General features: G+C 51.6%; 1 protein-coding gene across 2 annotated transcripts in view; it reads right to left on the bottom strand.

Moving 5' to 3' along the window:
• Positions 1–18,173, bottom strand: part of BCAM (basal cell adhesion molecule (Lutheran blood group)) — a 261,260-nt gene that overhangs the window by 106,748 nt on the left and 136,339 nt on the right. For both annotated transcript variants that reach the window (XM_086933147.1, XM_086933146.1), the window contains exon 4: positions 1,835–1,905. In XM_086933147.1, coding sequence (XP_086789273.1) covers positions 1,835–1,905 — 71 coding nt within the window. The remainder of the gene's footprint in view (positions 1–1,834; positions 1,906–18,173) is intronic.

An 18,173-nucleotide genomic window follows, 5' to 3' on the forward strand; every position in this document is an offset into this window, starting at 1 on the left:
AGGGTACCAATAGCAGACACCTTTGGATTGACCCTTGAGGGCCTTCTTGACCTCTCATGCCTCCTGAGCTGGTGCGCTGGCAGCAAGTGCTGCGCGTCTTACATTCCGGCTCTGCTTTCTCCAACCAGGAGCGGAACACGGTGGCTAGCAAACACACAGGGCCGGACCCCCTCGTCGCCAATGTGGTGTCAGGCCTCAGGCCCACATGATGGTAATAAGAGACACAGACACCATATAGTATAGTCTAGTAATTGGCCACGAGCTCGGGCACCCGGGCCCTTTTATTGGCAGGGCCACGTCACTCGCGACACCCATGATGGATGGGTGTGGGGGTGCAGTGTGTCCAGCCCTCAAGGGAGTGGCTGGGAGTACAGCTTCCTGCGGAACACTAGAACGTGTCCAGCAGGACACTATTGACCCCACCCCTCGTGAGGGATGAAGCTCTGGGTGTGAAGGGTGGAGACCCTTTAGAATGGGAGAGGCATGGAGCTGAGAGTGTCAGGGAAGAGACCCCCTCCCCCCATTGTTAGGCCAGAAGCTCTGGGCGTAAAGGGTGGATACCCCTCTCCCCCTGTCCAGTCTGTGAGCTCGGGAGAAGCACAGAGTGAGACCTCCATAGGGGCGACTTAAGGGCAGAGGGACAGAAGATGCGCTGGGGACAAACAGGCAGCTCTGGGAATTGGGGTATGGACATCACCTCCCCCAACGCACCCCAGTATGAAACAGAAGGAACTTGGGGAGCATTGTAGACATTCACCCCCTCTGGGTGAACCGGGGGGAGCATTGGGACGGATGGGCTAGGAGTCACAGGGAACCAGGTGTAGAGAACCCCCCACACCGGTGACCAACCCCACCCCACCCACACACACACCAGTGACCCCTCCAACCCCCACACACCAGCAACTCCCCTCCCCCTCACCAGTGACCCCCCAACCCACCCACACACCAGTGACCTCCTCCCCCACACCAGTGACCCCCACCACCCCACCCACACACCAGTGACCCCCACCACCCCACCCACAGACTAGTGACCCCCTCCCACACCAGTGACTCTCCAACCCACCCACACACCAGCGACCACCCTCCCCCACACCAGTGACCCCCACCCCACCCACACACCAGCGACCACCCTCCCCCACACCAGTGACCCCCCCACACCCGACCCACACACCAGCGACCCCCCTCCCCCTCACCAGTGACCCCCACCCCACCCACACACCAGCGACCCCCCCTCCCCCACACCAGTGACCCCCACCCCACCCATACACACACCAGCGACCCCCTCCCTCACATCAGTGACGCCCACCACCCCACACACACACCAGCGACCCCCCTCCCTCACATCAGTGACGCCCACCACCCCACCCACACACCAGCGAACCCCCTCCCTCACACCAGCGACCCCCTTCCCCCACACCAGTGACCCCCACCCCACCCACACACCAGCGACCCCCCCCTCCCCCACACCAGTGACCCCACCCCACCCACACACACATCAGCGACCCCCTCCCTCACATCAGTGACGCCCACCACCCCACCCACACACCAGCGAACCCCCTCCCTCACACCAGCGACCCCCCTCCCCCACACCAGCGACCCCCCTCCCCCACACCAGTGACCCCCACCCCACCCACACACCAGCAGTGCCCCAAAACCCTCTAGGTGGGGCAGACTGAGCTCTGGGAGATATACCAAGGCTTCCAGAGGATGCGCAGAGAGAGCCCCTGACACCCCCCAGGGGTAGTACCCCGCTCCCCCCCAGACTTAAAGAGTGGGGCAGAACGAGCTCTGCACTCCCCAGTAACCACTTCACTGGGGCGGGGGCTGCACTTACCTTATGCGCGGCGGTGCTGGTCACTGAAATGACACTGGCGGTGAGCTCCACTTCCGGCACCTCGGGGGGATCTGCAAAGAGAGACGGGCGAATTAGACGCTCACCGAGTTACAGCTATGTAGTGCTTCGTGCCCGGGTGTGGGCTTCTATGGGCCTTGTCAGATGGATGGCACTCTACTACGGGAGGGCCCGATTCACAGAACTAACTTAAGACAAAATCCTAAACTTGCTACCATTTTGGTATTCACAGAAGGCACTTACTCATTTCGGTATTCACAGAAGGCACTTACTCATGTCGGTATTCACAGAAGGCACTAAGGGCCAGATGTAGGTAGCCAAATACCGGTCGGTAACGGCCGAATTCGGCCGTTACCGACCGGTATTTGGCTTTTGAGATGTAGGTGGGTCTGAAATTACAGAATCGGTATATTTACCGATTCGGTAAATCTATCACTTCGGTATTTTACCGAATCGGTAAAAATACCGATTCTGTAAATCCATATGTAGGTGACACTCCTAGGAGTGCCACAGGCCCTTAAAAGACAGTATTTTACCACCCAATCCTATTGGGTGGTAAAATACCGAATTCAGGTGTGCATGCACATCTGTGCATGCACACCTGTGCAATGTGACACACAGACATGCCCTTAGGGCATGTATGTGTGCCACATGGCACACATGCCTGTACTTGGGGTGCTAGAGGGTGTCAAAGTAACACCCCCTGCACCCTTGCAGGATTCGGTATTTACCGATTCTGTAAATACCGATTCTGTATTTCACATTGATTCCTATGGGCTTCAAGGCCAATAAGAATCAATGGGAAATACAGAATCGGTATTTACAGAATCTGTAAATACCGACTCTGACAGATTCGGTAATTTTTTACCTACATCTGCCTCCTTCCAATTTACCGACTTTTAAATACCGAATCGGTATGACTCGGTATTTAAAAGTCGGTAAATCGGATTTACTTACATCTGGCCCTTACTCATTTCGGTCTTCACAGAAGGCACTTACTCATTTCGGTCTTCAGAGAAGGCACTTACTCATTTCGGTATTCACAGAAGGCACTTACTGATTTTGGTCTTCACAGAAGGCACTTACTCATTTCGGTATTCACAGAAGGCACTTACTCATTTCGGTATTCACAGAAGGCACTTACTAATTTCGGTCTTCACAGACGGCACTTACTCATTTCGGTCTTCAAAGAAGGCACTTACTCATTTCGGTCTTCAGAGAAGGCACTTACTCATTTCGGTCTTCAGAGAAGGCACTTACTCATTTCGGTCTTCAGAGAAGGCACTTACTGATTTTGGTCTTCACAGACGGCACTTACTCATTTCGGTCTTCAAAGAAGGCACTTACTCATTTCGGTCTTCAGAGAAGGCACTTACTCATTTCGGTCTTCAGAGAAGGCACTTACTGATTTTGGTCTTCACAGAAGGCACTTACTCATTTCGGTATTCACAGAAGGCACTTACTAATTTCGGTCTTCACAGAAGGCACTTACTCATTTTGGTCTTCACAGAAGGCACTTACTCATTTTGGTCTTCACAGAAGGCACTTACTCATTTCGGTCTTCAAAAAAGGCCCTTACTCATTTTGTTGTTCACAGAAGGCACTTACTAGTAATTGGTGAGTAAGTGCCTTCTGTGAATACCAAAATGAGTAAATGGTAGTAAGTGTGTGGAAGGGGGGGGCAGTGTGTTGCATTCATTGCGAGTGTTTTGTTTTGTGTGTGAGTGACCACAAACCTGTTTGTCTTCGGGCACAGCGCCTAGCTGTGATATAGCGTGAAATGGGAGCGTTAGGCGCTCTAATACGAATTAGATCTGAGTTATAATCCCTCTGTAGGTCCCGTGCTGTGGTTCAGGGTTTACTTCGATTTTTTCAGTTATTTCCTAGCTGACCGCAGCTCCTGCCAGCCAAAGTGTGTGACACGAGGCGCTACACCCTGTGCACATCTGTCCAAGGAGAGGACAGACGAGCTCTGTCCTTGGAGCCCTCTGGGACCTTTGTAAGGAAATTAAACAACAAAGTCAAGGCTCCTCAGTGTCTCAGGCTGGCCAAGGAGTCTCACTCTTCAGTGGCGTGTCACTGATTCCCTCTCACTGAGCCTTACTCTTCATTGGAGACTCACTGATGCCCCCGTCACTGAGCCTTACTCTTCACCGAGGTCTCACTGATGCCCCCATCACTGAGCCTTACTCTTCAGTGGGGTCTCACTGATTCCCCTGTCACTGAGCCTTACTCTTCAGGGGGGTCTCACTGATGCCCCTGTCACTGAGTCATTCTCTTCAGCGGGGTCTCACTGATTCCCCTGTCACTGAGCCTTACTCTTCATTGGAGACTCACTGATGCCGTCACTGAGCCTTACTCTTCAGTGGGGTCTCACTGATGCCCCTGTCACTGAGCATTACTCTTCATTGGAGACTCACTGATGCCCTGTCACTGAGCCTTACTCTTCAGCGGGGTCTCACTGATGCCCCTGAGCCTTATTCTTCATTCGAGACTCACTGACGCCCCTGTCACTGAGTCATTCTCTTCAGGAAGGTCTCACCGATTCCCCTGTCACTGAGCCTTTCTCTTCATTGGAGACTCACTGATTCCCCTGTCACTGAGCCTTTCTCTTCATTGGAGACTCACTGATTCCCCTGTCACTGAGTCTCACTCTTCAGCGAGGTCTCACTGATTCCACTGTCACTGAGTCACTCTCTTCAGCGGGGTCTCACTGATATCCTGTCACTGAGCCTTACTCTTCAGCGGGGTCTCACTGATTCCCCTGTCACTGAGTCACTCTCTTCAGCAGGGTCTCACTGATGCCCCCGTCACTGAGCCTTACTCTTCACCGAGGTCTCACTGATGCCCCCGTCACTGAGCCTTACTCTTCACCGAGGTCTCACTGATGCCCCCATCACTGAGCCTTACTCTTCAGTGGGGTCTCACTGATTCCCCTGTCACTGAGCCTTACTCTTCAGGGGGGTCTCACTGATGCCCCTGTCACTGAGTCATTCTCTTCAGCGGGGTCTCACTGATTCCCCTGTCACTGAGCCTTACTCTTCATTGGAGACTCACTGATGCCCTGTCACTGAGCCTTACTCTTCAGCGGGGTCTCACTGATGCCCCTGAGCCTTATTCTTCATTCGAGACTCACTGACGCCCCTGTTACTGAGTCATTCTCTTCAGGAAGGTCTCACCGATTCCCCTGTCACTGAGCCTTACTCTTCATTGGAGACTCACTGATTCCCCTGTCACTGAGCCTTTCTCTTCATTGGAGACTCACTGATTCCCCTGTCACTGAGTCTCACTCTTCAGCGGGGTCTCACTGATTCCCCTGTCACTGAGTCACTCTCTTCAGCGGGGTCTCACTGATTTCCTGTCACTGAGCCTTACTCTTCAGCGGGGTCTCACTGATTCTCCTGTCACTGAGTCACTCTCTTCAGCGGGGTCTCACTGATGCCCCCGTCACTGAGCCTTACTCTTCACCGAGGTCTCACTGATGCCCTGTCACTGAGCCTTACTCTTCAGTGGGGTCTCACTGATGCCCCTGTCACTGAGCCTTACTCTTCAGCGGGTTCTCACTGATGCCCCTGTCACTGAGCCTCACTCTTCAGCAGGGTCTCACTGATGCCCTGCCACTGAGCCTTACTCTTCAGTGGGGTCTCACTGCTACCCCTGTCACTGAGCCTTACTCTTCATTGGAGACTCACTGATGCCCCCGTCACTGAGCCTTACTCTTCACCGAGGTCTCACTGATGCCCCCGTCACTGAGCCTTACTCTTCAGTGGAGACTCACTGATGCCCTGTCACTGAGCCTTACTCTTCAGTGGGGTCTCACTGATGCCCTGTCACTGAGCCTTACTCTTCAGTGGGGTCTCACTGATTCCCCTGTCACTGAGCCTTACTCTTCAGTGGGGTCTCACTGATTCCCCCGTCACTGAGCCTTACTCTTCAGTGGGGTCTCACTGATTCCCCTGTCACTGAGCCTTACTCTTCAGTGGGGTCTCACTGATGCCCCTGTCACTGAGTCACTCTCTTCAGCGGGGTCTCCTTGATGCCCCCGTCACTGAGCCTTACTCTTCAGTGGGGTCTCACTGATGCCCTGTCACTGAGCCTTACTCTTCAGTGGGGTCTCACTGATTCCCCTGTCACTGAGCCTTACTCTTCAGTGGGGTCTCACTGATTCCCCCGTCACTGAGCCTTACTCTTCAGTGGGGTCTCACTGATTCCCCTGTCACTGAGCCTTACTCTTCAGTGGGGTCTCACTGATGCCCCTGTCACTGAGTCACTCTCTTCAGCGGGGTCTCCTTGATGCCCCCGTCACTGAGCCTTACTCTTCAGTGGAGACTCACTGATGCCCTGTCACTGAGCCTTACTCTTCATTGGAGACTCACTGATGCCCCCGTCACTGAGCCTTACTCTTCACGAGGTCTCACTGATGCCCCCATTACTGAGCCTTACTCTTCAGTGGAGACTCACTGATGCCCTGTCACTGAGCCTTACTCTTCACCGAGGTCTCACTGATGCCCTGTCACTGAGCCTTACTCTTCATTGCAGACTCACTGATGCCCCTGTCACTGAGCCTTACTCTTCAGGGGGGTCTCACTGATGCCCCTGTCACTGAGTCATTCTCTTCAGCGGGGTCTCACTGATTCCCCTGTCACTGAGCCTTACTCTTCATTGGAGACTCACTGATGCCGTCACTGAGCCTTACTCTTCAGTGGGGTCTCACTGATGCCCCTGTCACTGAGCATTACTCTTCATTGGAGACTCACTGATGCCCTGTCACTGAGCCTTACTCTTCAGCGGGGTCTCACTGATGCCCCTGAGCCTTATTCTTCATTCGAGACTCACTGACGCCCCTGTTACTGAGTCATTCTCTTCAGGAAGGTCTCACCGATTCCCCTGTCACTGAGCCTTACTCTTCATTGGAGACTCACTGATTCCCCTGTCTCTGAGCCTTTCTCTTCATTGGAGACTCACTGATGCCCCTGTCACTGAGCCTTACTCTTCACCGAGGTCTCACTGATGCCCTGTCACTGAGCCTTACTCTTCAGTGGGGTCTCACTGATTCCCCTGTCACTGAGCCTTACTCTTCATTGGAGACTCACTGATGCCCCTGTCACTGAGCCTTACTCTTCACCGAGGTCTCACTGATGCCCTGTCACTGAGCCTTACTCTTCATTGCAGACTCACTGATGCCCCTGTCACTGAGCCTTACTCTTCAGCGGGGTCTCACTGATGCCCCTGTCACTGAGCCTTACTCTTCATTGGAGACTCACTGATGCCCTGTCACTGAGCCTTACTCTTCAGTGGGGTCTCACTGATTCCCCTGTCACTGAGCCTTACTCTTCATTGGAGACTCACTGATGCCCTGTCACTGAGCCTTACTCTTCAGTGGAGACTCACTGATGCCCTGTCACTGGCCTTACTCTTCAGTGGAGACTCACTGATGCTCCTGTCACTGAGCCTTACTCTTCAGTGGAGACTCACTGACGCCCCTGTCACTGAGCCTTACTCTTCAGTGGGGTCTCACTGATTCCCCTGTCACTGAGCCTTACTCTTCATTGGAGACTCACTGATGCCCTGTCACTGAGCCTTACTCTTCAGTGGAGACTCACTGATGCTCCTGTCACTGAGCTTTACTCTTCAGTGGGGTCTCACTGATGCCCCTGTCTCTGAGCCTTTCTCTTCAGTGGAGACTCACTGATGCCCTGTCACTGGCCTTACTCTTCAGTGGAGACTCACTGATGCTCCTGTCACTGAGCTTTACTCTTCAGTGGGGTCTCACTGATGCCCCTGTCTCTGAGCCTTTCTCTTCAGTGGAGACTCACTGATGCCCTGTCACTGGCCTTACTCTTCAGTGGGGTCTCACTGATGCCCCTGTCTCTGAGCCTTTCTCTTCATTGGAGACTCACTGATGCCCCTGTCACTGAGCCTTACTCTTCACCGAGGTCTCACTGATGCCCTATCACTGAGCCTTACTCATCAGCGGGTTCTCACTGATGCCCATGTCACTGAGTCACTCTCTTCAGCGGGGTCTCACTGATTCCCCTGTCACTGAGCCTTACTCATCAGCGGGTTCTCACTGATGCCCCCGTCACTGAGCCTTACTCTTCACCGAGGTCTCACTGATGCCCTGTCACTGAGCCTTACTCTTCAGTGGGGTCTCACTGATGCCCCCGTCACTGAGCCTTACTCTTCACCGAGGTCTCACTGATGCCCTGTCACTGAGCCTTACTCTTCAGTGGGGTCTCACTGATGCCCCTGTCACTGAGCCTTACTCTTCACCGAGGTCTCACTGATGCCCTGTCACTGAGCCTTACTCTTCATTGGAGACTCACTGATGCCCATGTCACTGAGTCACTCTCTTCAGCGGGGTCTCACTGATTCCCCTGTCACTGAGCCTTACTCATCAGCGGGTTCTCACTGATGCCCATGTCACTGAGTCACTCTCTTCAGCGGGGTCTCACTGATGCCCCCGTCACTCTCTTTATTGGAGACTCACTGATTCCCCTGTCACTGAGCCTTTCTCTTCATTGGAGACTCACTGATTCCCCTGTCACTGAGCCTTACTCTTCACCGAGGTCTCACTGATGCCCTGTCACTGAGCCTTACTCTTCATTGGAGACTCACTGATGCCCATGTCACTGAGTCACTCTCTTCAGCGGGGTCTCACTGATGCCCCCGTCACTCTCTTTATTGGAGACTCACTGATGCCCCTGTCATGAACACTTCAGTGAGTCTCACTGAATCGCAGTGATTTCGGCGTCAGTCTCACTGAGGCCCCACTCTGATTCAGACCGGCTTCCCAGGCTCCGTTTCGGGGTGAGTTGTGAACCCCTGATTACACAGCAGCCTGGTCCAGGCCCTCTGTGAAGGGGGGGGGGGGCCTCAAGGGAAGACCCCCCCCCCCCCCCCCCCCTCCACCACCCGCGTTAGTTCTCCTCTCTTGCACTCACTTGTGAATTGGTGAGGGGGGGGGGGAGACAAGAAAGGATGGGGGCGCCGAGGCCTGGAGGGGGCGCAGAGCCAGGCAGGCCTCCGACAAAAGACTGCCAGCAAATCCCCCCAGCCCCTCCCTGAGGGCGCAAAGAAAGAAGCCTTTAATAAGCTTTCTGGGTGGGGGAGGGGCAGGGGGAAGACGGGGATCGCTTTCAAGTGCCTCCGGAGTCCCTGCTCTGGCACCGGCGCCACCTGCCCACTCCTGCCCCGCCTGGCACAGGCACCACCTGCCCCACCTGCCCCCTCCTGCCCGCCTGGCACAGGCACCACCTGCCCCACCTGCCCACTCCTGCCCGCCTGGCACAGGCACCACCTGCCCACTCCTGCCCGCCTGGCACAGGCACCACCTGTTCACCTGCCCCCTCCTGCCCGCCTGGCACAGGCACCACCTGCCCCACCTGCCCCCTCCTGCCCCGCCTGGCACAGGTACCACCTGCCCCACCTGCCCCGCCTGGCACAGGCACCACCTGCCCCCTCCTGCCCCGCCTGGCACAGGCACCACCTGCCCCACCTGCCCCCTCCTGCCCGCCTGGCACAGGCACCACCTGCCCCCTCCTGCCCCGCCTGGCACAGGCACCACCTGCCCCACCTGCCCCCTCCTGCCCGCCTGGCACAGGCACCACCTGCCCCACCTGCCCCCTCCTGCCCCGCCTGGCACAGGCCCCACCTGGTCCACCTGCCCCCTCCTGCCCCGCCTGGCACAGGCCCCACCTGGTCCACCTGCCCCCTCCTGCCCCGCCTGGCACAGGCACCACCTGTTCACCTGCCCCCTCCTGCCCGCCTGGCACAGGCACCACCTGCCCCCTCCTGCCCCGCCTGGCACAGGCACCACCTGCCCCCTCCTGCCCCGCCTGGCACAGGCACCACCTGCCCCCTCCTGCCCCGCCTGGCACAGGCGCCACCTGTTCACCTGCCCCCTCCTGCCCCGCCTGGCACAGGCACCACCTGCCCCACCTGCCCACTCCTGCCCCGCCTGGCACAGGCACTACCTGCCCCCTCCTGCCCGCCTGGCACAGGCACCACCTGCCCCACCTGCCCCCTCCTGCCCCGCCTGGCACAGGCACCACTTGCCCCCTCCTGCCCCGCCTGGCACCCGCGTCCACGTTCAGGTTTTCGATGCCTTTGTTCTCGCTGTTGGCACCGAGGGTGAGTTCAGGAAAAGAAAACACGCGCCCATTTACCTCAGCTTTACCTGCTGCTCAACAATCCGACCACCGCCCCCAAAACCAGGCTTCTGTGACCCCCTCTCCAAAGCCCCCCCCCCACCCCCCAATCACCCGGCATCTGACTTTGGAACATGTACAGCAAACACCCAAGCCAGGGGGCACCGCAGCGGCAGGAACTCCCCAAACCAGGCGAGCTGCAGAGGCCCTGATGGGAGGAGCAAGAGATGGGAGGAGCAAGAGATGAAAGGAGGAGCAAGAGAGAAAAGGAGGAGAAAGAGATGAAAGGGGGAGCAAGATCGAAGGAGGAGCAAAAGATTAAAGGAGGAGCAAGAGATGAAAGGAGGAGCAAGAGGTGAAAGGAGGAGCAAGAGAGAAAAGGCTGGAGTGTCCCAGAGCAGAGAGATCCTGGACATGGCGGATATGCCGAATACTCCTGAGCTACAACTTTCTTGATCAATGTAAGGTACAACCGAGGCGGTTGTTGAGAAGAAATGTGTCTACATTATCAGCAGTACTGGGAATTACTAAAGGGGTTCTGCCCACATCACCCTCCCATACCGGAGCAGGGGTCATCAAAAGATGAGAAAGAAGAAAAAACGGTATGAAGGGATAAATTTCGCATTTAATATTCAGATCCAAGAAAAATTAAATTATCTTGTTCTTTACAACTTAATGTAAACACATATAATTAAACATAATTTATATGGACATATAAACCTATCACAAGAACAAGTGGCACAAAAAATGAATACAAGGAAGAGCAGACCACAAATTACACATATATACAACATCTATATACAGCACATACAACGTACAAACAACGGCGTACCCTAAAAAAGGCAATTGGAACCTTTCTCGAAATATATACACTCCCACTTATGAGTGACGTAGAACAGAAAGGGAATCCGATTGGCGCCCGAGAAGAAAATTCTCTCACAAAACTAGCTTAATACCGGGCGCAAGAAGATGAAACCATTATAAATAATGATCGAGGGACTCCTTCAACACAGAAGTGTCGACGCAGTCGCGGTCGCGTTTTGGCCAGTAGACTCTTTATGGCTTCATCAGGACATGGGTACTAAAACAATGTTATAAGAACACTAATTATATTACAAACAATGAACATGTGCAAAAACCATCTCACGCTTCTGTGTTAATGCCGCGTCCGTCGTGCTAAAAGAGCCTCAATCCATACAAAACTCATAGAGGCGCACGCAGGAGCAAAACTCCACAAGCCCAGACTGATCCACAGAGTATAAGACTTATACCCACAGTGAGCGAAGTAGATCAAAACATGGTGAGGGCAGTGGTCGAAGTGAAGGGGGTCCACCAAAAAAAACAAAACAACTAAAATGTGTGTTGACGCATGCCAGCAAGCATGGGTCCAAACATACTATCAATATTACCATCCGGCCAGGAGGGACGTACCGTGCAGGCAAACTATCGATAAACACGCCACGCCCACAGGGGGAGGGCACAAAGGAAGAAATCCTCTCAAACTAATGCCCGGGGCCCTGCCAGGGAAATAAGCACATCTGTATTCATAAAGAAGAGGGGGGCCAAACCAGAACAGAGATCAGCTTCCCACAGTTTACACATCAAGCTCACGCTCATGTTAACATACCTTCAGGGCAGTCACAAGCGTGCGGTGTCCACTGGTCCACACAAATGGAGAGACAAACACGTGGAAAGCGTTAAATGGCAAAAGAAAGCTGGCGGCAAAAATACGCTCCTACAGCTCCTGGGGAGATACAACATCAACACCACTGTGTCAACACCACTAAGTCGCTGGAAAAAATGACAACTATACCCCAACTATCTCATCAAGTTCATAGTCTCCGAAGGGCAAAGAGCCAGGGACATACATACCTTAAAATGGAGTCACACTGGATCAAAACCCGGCATCAACAATCCACAGGCAACAGACTCACAGAGTTCGTCTAGCTCTCTCGCGAAACTCCACGGCTCATAAGGAGCGCGTTGACCTCATATGTCACACGTGGGGCGTCCCTCGCCAAGAACATAAAAAACGGACACCGGGACGCCGTAACCACACTGTCATCACTACTTTCCTACATTATCAGCAGGGCACAATTCCTAAAACAAGAAGTGGGGGGACGCTGTCACCGGAAGTGACGTCACAACAGGAAGTGACAACGCAAAATTTGGCTTGCCCCATCGGGCTCATTGCCTCTCCTCGCTCACCCCTTAGATGCGATTGCATCTGCGAAGCCAGGGCGTGTGCTGCAAAACAATCTAAAACTCTTTGTAGGGGTATCAGCTGTGTTTTATGGTCCTTCACACCGCCGCAGCATGCCTTATGCAGATGTGAATCTGCAGGCCTGTTGTGCTCCAGAATCAGCTGGCCTCATATTTCATTAACAAAGGCTCTTTCCAGAATCAGCTGGCCTCATATTTCATTAACAAAGGCTCTCTCCAGAATCAAATACCATCGAATTTCACTAAAAGAGGTCTCTCCAGAATCCGCTGGCCTCATATTTCATTAACAAACGGTCTTTCCAGAATCAGCTTGCCTCATATTTTATTAACAAAGGCTCTGTCCAGAATCAGCTACCATCACATTTCACTAAAAGAGGTCCCTCCAGAATCAGCTGGCCTCATATTTCATTAACAAAAGCTCCCTTCAAAATCAGCTGGCCTCATATTTCATTAACAAAGGCTCTTTCCAGAATCAGCTTGCTTCATATTACATTAACAAAGGCTCTTTCCAGAATAAGCTGACCTCATATTTCATTAACAAAGGCTTTCCTCAGAATCAGCTGGTGTCATATTTCATTAACAAAGGCTCCCTTCAAAATCAGCTGGCCTCATATTTCATTAACAAAGGCTCTCTCCAGAATCAGATACCATCGCATTTCTCTAAAAGAGGTCCCGCCAGAATCAGCTGGCCTCATATTTCATTAACACAGGCGTTCTCCAGAATCAGCTGGCCTCATATTTCATTAACACAGGCGTTCTCCAGAATCAGCTGGCCTCATATTTCATTAACAAAGGCTCTTTCCAGAATCAGCTGGCCTCATATTTCAAGAACAAAGGCTCTTTCCAGAATATGCTGGCCTCATATTTCATTAACAAAGGCTTTCTCCAGAATCAGCTGGCCTCATATTTCATTAACAAAGGCTCCCTCCAGAATCAGATACCATTGCATTTCACAAAAAGAGGTCCCTCCAGAATCAGCTGCTCTCATATTTCATTAACAAAGGCTCCCTTCAAAATCAGCTGGCCTCATTTTTCATTAACAAAGGCTTTCTCCAGAATCAGCTGGCCTCATATTTCATTAACAAAGGCTCTTTCCAGAATCAGCTGGCCTCATATTTCAAGAACAAAGGCTCTTTCCAGAATATGCTGGCCTCATATTTCATTAACAAAGGCTTTCTCCGGAATCAGCTGGCCTCATATTTCATTAACAAAGGCTCCCTCCAGAATCAGATACCATTGCATTCCACAAAAAGAGGTCTCTCCAGAATCAGCGGGCCTCATATTTCATTAACAGAGGCTCTTTCCAGAATCAGCTCGCCTCATATTTCATTAACACAGGCGTTCTCCAGAATCAGCTGGCCTCATATTTCATTAACACAGGCGTTCTCCAGAATCAGCTGGCCTCATATTTCATTAACAAAGGCTCTTTCCAGAATCAACTGGCCTCATATTTCATTAACAAAGGCTCTTTCCAGAATCAGCTGGCCTCATATTTCATTAACAAAGGCTTTCCACAGATTCAGCTGGCCTCATATTTCATTAACAAAGGCTCTCTCCAGAATCAGATACCATCGCATTTCACTAAAATAGGTCCCTCCAGAATCAGCTGGCCTCATATTTCATGAACAAAGGCTCTTTCCAGAATCAGATGGCCTCATATTTCATTAACAAAGGCTTTCTCCAGAATCAGCTGGCCTCATATTTCATTAACAAAGGCTCCCTCCAGAATCAGATACTATTGCATTTCACTAAAAGAGGTCCCTCCAGAATCAGCTGGCCTCATATTTCATGAACAAAGGCTCTTTCCAGAATCAGATGGCCTCATATTTCATTAACAAAGGCTCCCTCCAGAATCAGCTGGCCTCATATTTCATTAACAAAGGCTCTCTCCAGAATCAGCTGGCCTCATATTTCATTTACAAAGGCTCTCTCCAGAATCAGCTACGATTGCATTTCACTAAAAGAGGTCCCTTCAGAATCCACTGGCCTCATATTTCATTTCATTAACAAAGGCTCTCTCCAGAATCAGGTAGCCTCATGTTTCATTAACAAAGGCTCTCTCCAGAATCAGATACCATTGCATTTCACTAAAAGAGGTGCTTCCAGAATCAACTGGCCTCATATTTCATTAACAAAGGCTCTCTCCAGAATCAGCTGGCCTCATATTTCATTAACAAATGGTCTATCCAGAATCAGCTGGCCTCATATTTCATTAACAAAGGCTCCCTTCAAAATCAGCTGGCCTCATATTTCATTAACAAAGGCTCTCTCCAAAATCAGCTGGCCTCATATTTCATTAACACAGGCGCTCTCCAGAATCAGCTGGCCTCATATTTCATTAACAAAGGCTCTCTACAGAATCAGATACCATTGCATTTCACTAAAAGAGGTCCCTCCAGAATCAGCTGGCCTCATATTTCATTAACAAAGGCTCTCTCCAGAATCCGCTGGCCTCATATTTCATTAACAAACAGTCTTTCCAGAATCAGCTGGCCTCATATTTCATTAACAAAGGCTCCCTTTAAAATCGTCTGACCTCATTTTTCATTAACAATGGCTCTCTCCAGAATCAGCTTGCCTCATATTTCATTAACAAAGGCTCTCTCCAGAATCAGCTTGCCTCATATTTCATTAACAAAGGCTCTCTCCAGAATTAGATACCATTGCATTTCACTAAAAGAGATCCATCCATTTCATTAACAAAGGCTCTCTACAGAATCAGATACCATTGCATTTCACTAAAAGAGGTCCCTCCAGAATCAGCTGGCCTCATATTTCATTAACAAAGGCTCTCTCCAGAATCAGCTGGCCTCATATTTCATTAACAAACAGCCATTCCAGAATCAGCTGGCCTCATATTTCATTAACAAAGGCTCTCTCCAGAATCAGCTGGCCTCATATTTCATTAACAAAGGCTCTCGCCAGAATCAGCTACCATTACATTTCACTAAAAGAGATCCCTCCAGAATCAGCTGGCCTCATATTTCATTAACAAAGGCTCCCTTCAAAATCAGCTGGCCTCATATTTCATTAACAAACGCTCTCTCCAGAATCAGCTGGCCTCATATTTCATTAACAAACAGTCATTCCAGAATCAGCTGGCCTCATATTTCATTAACAAAGGCTCTCTCCAGAATCAGCTGGCCTCATATTTCATTAACAAACAGTCATTCCAGAATCAACTGGCCTCATATTTCATTAACAAAGGCTCCCTTCAAAATCAGCTGGCCTCATATTTCATTAACACAGGCTCCCTTCAAAATCAGCTGGCCTCATATTTCATTAACAAAGCCTCCCTTCAAAATCAGCTGGTCTCATATTTCATTAACAAAGGCTCTCTCCAGAATCAGCTGGCCTCATATTTCATTAACAGACGGCTCCTGCTTTCATACAACCTGTGGTGCCCTCATATTTCACACACTGACTGCTTCTCCTCTCCAGAACCTTGCTGCCCTCGTAATCAATCCATAAACGCACTATTTCTGCCCTCAATAACCTGGCACACGGGGGTGGCTTGGCACCAGCCACGATGGCAGCGTAAAGCAAGATCTCCGCTGCAGCCTTCACGAACGCCCGACATATCCGTCACATATCCAGCAAATGTGGGGACACAAACTGAACACGCTGCATGGGACAGCTCCACCGGTCATCGCCCAAAGGTTGCCCAGGCATCGCAGAACATACAGAAAGGTTATAGTTTCCAGCGAGGGGGGCATAGTCTAAAAAGCTCCATCGAGTGCACCGGTCACGGTGTACATTGCTGTGCTCCCAGCGGTAATGGGGTAAAAACCCAGGCCTCCGCTGTGTGAGACTCCCTTGTCGCTGTGGACTCTGAGTGGTCTCAGACTCCAGGGGAAAAATGCTGGATCCCTCCCCAACAAGGGGAGAAGTAGTGCTTCGGAAAGGGGCCCACTCATGGTGGCCATTATTAGAAAATTGGTGTGTCAGATGTCCCCAGAGGCGGCCATTTCAACCTAATTTTGCTTCAATAGAATGGACTAGCTGGTTCAGCCATTTTGATTCTTAGTGAGGACCTCTTTTGTTTCTGATCTACGGGTGTTGGTAGAAAGTCCTTTATTTGTTTCTGCTTCAGGGGCAAAGACCTCTTACTATTTCGCTTCAATAGATCAGACTGGCTGGTTAGGCCATTTTGATTCTTAGGGGCCATTAGGATGGTGGGTGGATTGCCCCCGCCGGGACGGCGGTAGCCACCACTGTGAGAGGTGCAAGCACTAGCCCACACAGGCTGCAGTGGCAGGCCTGTAATTACAGTTTGAGTGGTCTCTCATGGTTGGCATATGTGCCGCAGCCCATGGGAGACCCCTGGTGTATTTACGCCCTGGGTTCTTTAGTACCATATATTAGGGACTTACAAGGGTACACCAGTAGCCAATTGTGGAGGTACCATTACCAGGAAGTAGCGCGAGATAGCCGCCAACCCCCCCCCCCCCCCACCCCCCGAGTGACACAGAAGGCGATCAGGGCAGAAATCCAGGACTGGTCATAAAGAAAATAGCCCATTGGCGAGCTCTGGGGCTGAGGGTAGAACCCTGAATATAGAAGGCGGGGAGACCCTCACTATCTCCTCACACAGAGGTCGAATAAGCGCACAGAGACTGGGGCAAAAGTGAAGATTGAACCATTGCACACTCACCAGTGGATGGCGCAGAGGCGACAGCAAGTACAGAAGAGGGCCCACTGGCATACTAAGACGCGCCAAATAAACTGCATAGTCGTGTGTCGCACGGGGGGACTGAGGAGACATGCAACGGGTTGAAAGCAACAGCGGAAGTGGAGTCACAGGAAGAAAGAGAGCTGCTACAGCGTGTGACCTTGGACTGCACAGCTCACCGAGAAGCCCGCCATGATGAAACCTAAAGGGGTCCCACCAGTACAATCCAACAAGATGAATAAATGCACAATACCGCGACAATGGACACCGGAAGAGGGAACAAGTGGCGAAAACGAGGGAGCAGTGGAACCCTGTCTCAGAGCGATCATGGCAGCCATCCAAGTCCTGGGCACGATCTTAGAGACTAAGATTGACAAATTCATGAAAGAAATAAATCCGATACGAGCAGACATGCCTAAAACATCAGAGAGGGTCATCATGGCCGAAACAAATATCACGGAACTCCAGTCTATCACACGAAAATTGGAAGAACAAGTGCAGCAGTTGGCCCATCAACAAACAAATGGCCATGAAACTGGAAGATCAAGAGGAACGGGCCCACAGGAATAACATAAGAGTGGTGAGAATTCCAGAGTTTAGAAGACCTTATTGAATATGCTACTTACCAGTATGCATCTGTTCTTGGCATGTAGGCCTGCTAACATTCATATCTTAGCATTAGATCGCCGCCTAGTGTTGGGTCCGGATGATCGCACATTGTTGTCCTGGAAGAGTCTTCGAAGTGTCCTGAGATAGGTGGCTCCTCCCCTGGACTACAGTGCGCATGGGCATCGGCTCCATCCCCAGATTGTTTTTCGCCATTGTGGCAGAAGATGGAGTGTAAAGTGTAAATGATGTCCATGCTAATGACTGAATACAATAGTATATCTGCAGCTGCGACAGGCACCGGGGAGGAGGGTGGGCGATATGAATGTTAGCAGCCCTACATGCCAAGAACAGATGCATACTGGTAAGTAGCATATTCAGTTCGAGGCATGTGGGCTGCTAAATTCATATCTTAGCATAGAATATATAGCAGTCCCTCCATCAGTGGCGGTTGCCCGTGCCAGCTGCAGAAACCTGAAAAAGTGTTTTGAGAACAGCCTGTCCTACAGCAGCTTGCTGCTTGGAATGCACGTCAACACAGTAGTGTTTTGTAAAGGTATGTGGTGTAATCCACGTGGCTGCTCTGCAAATGTCCTCTAAAGGAATGTTCCCTAGGAAAGCCATGGATGCCCCCAATTTGCGTGTGGAGTGCGCCCTTGGGGGTATTGTT

Source organism: Lissotriton vulgaris, chromosome 7 (assembly GCF_964263255.1).
Source record: "Lissotriton vulgaris chromosome 7, aLisVul1.2, whole genome shotgun sequence".
Lineage (NCBI taxonomy): Eukaryota > Metazoa > Chordata > Amphibia > Caudata > Salamandridae > Lissotriton > Lissotriton vulgaris.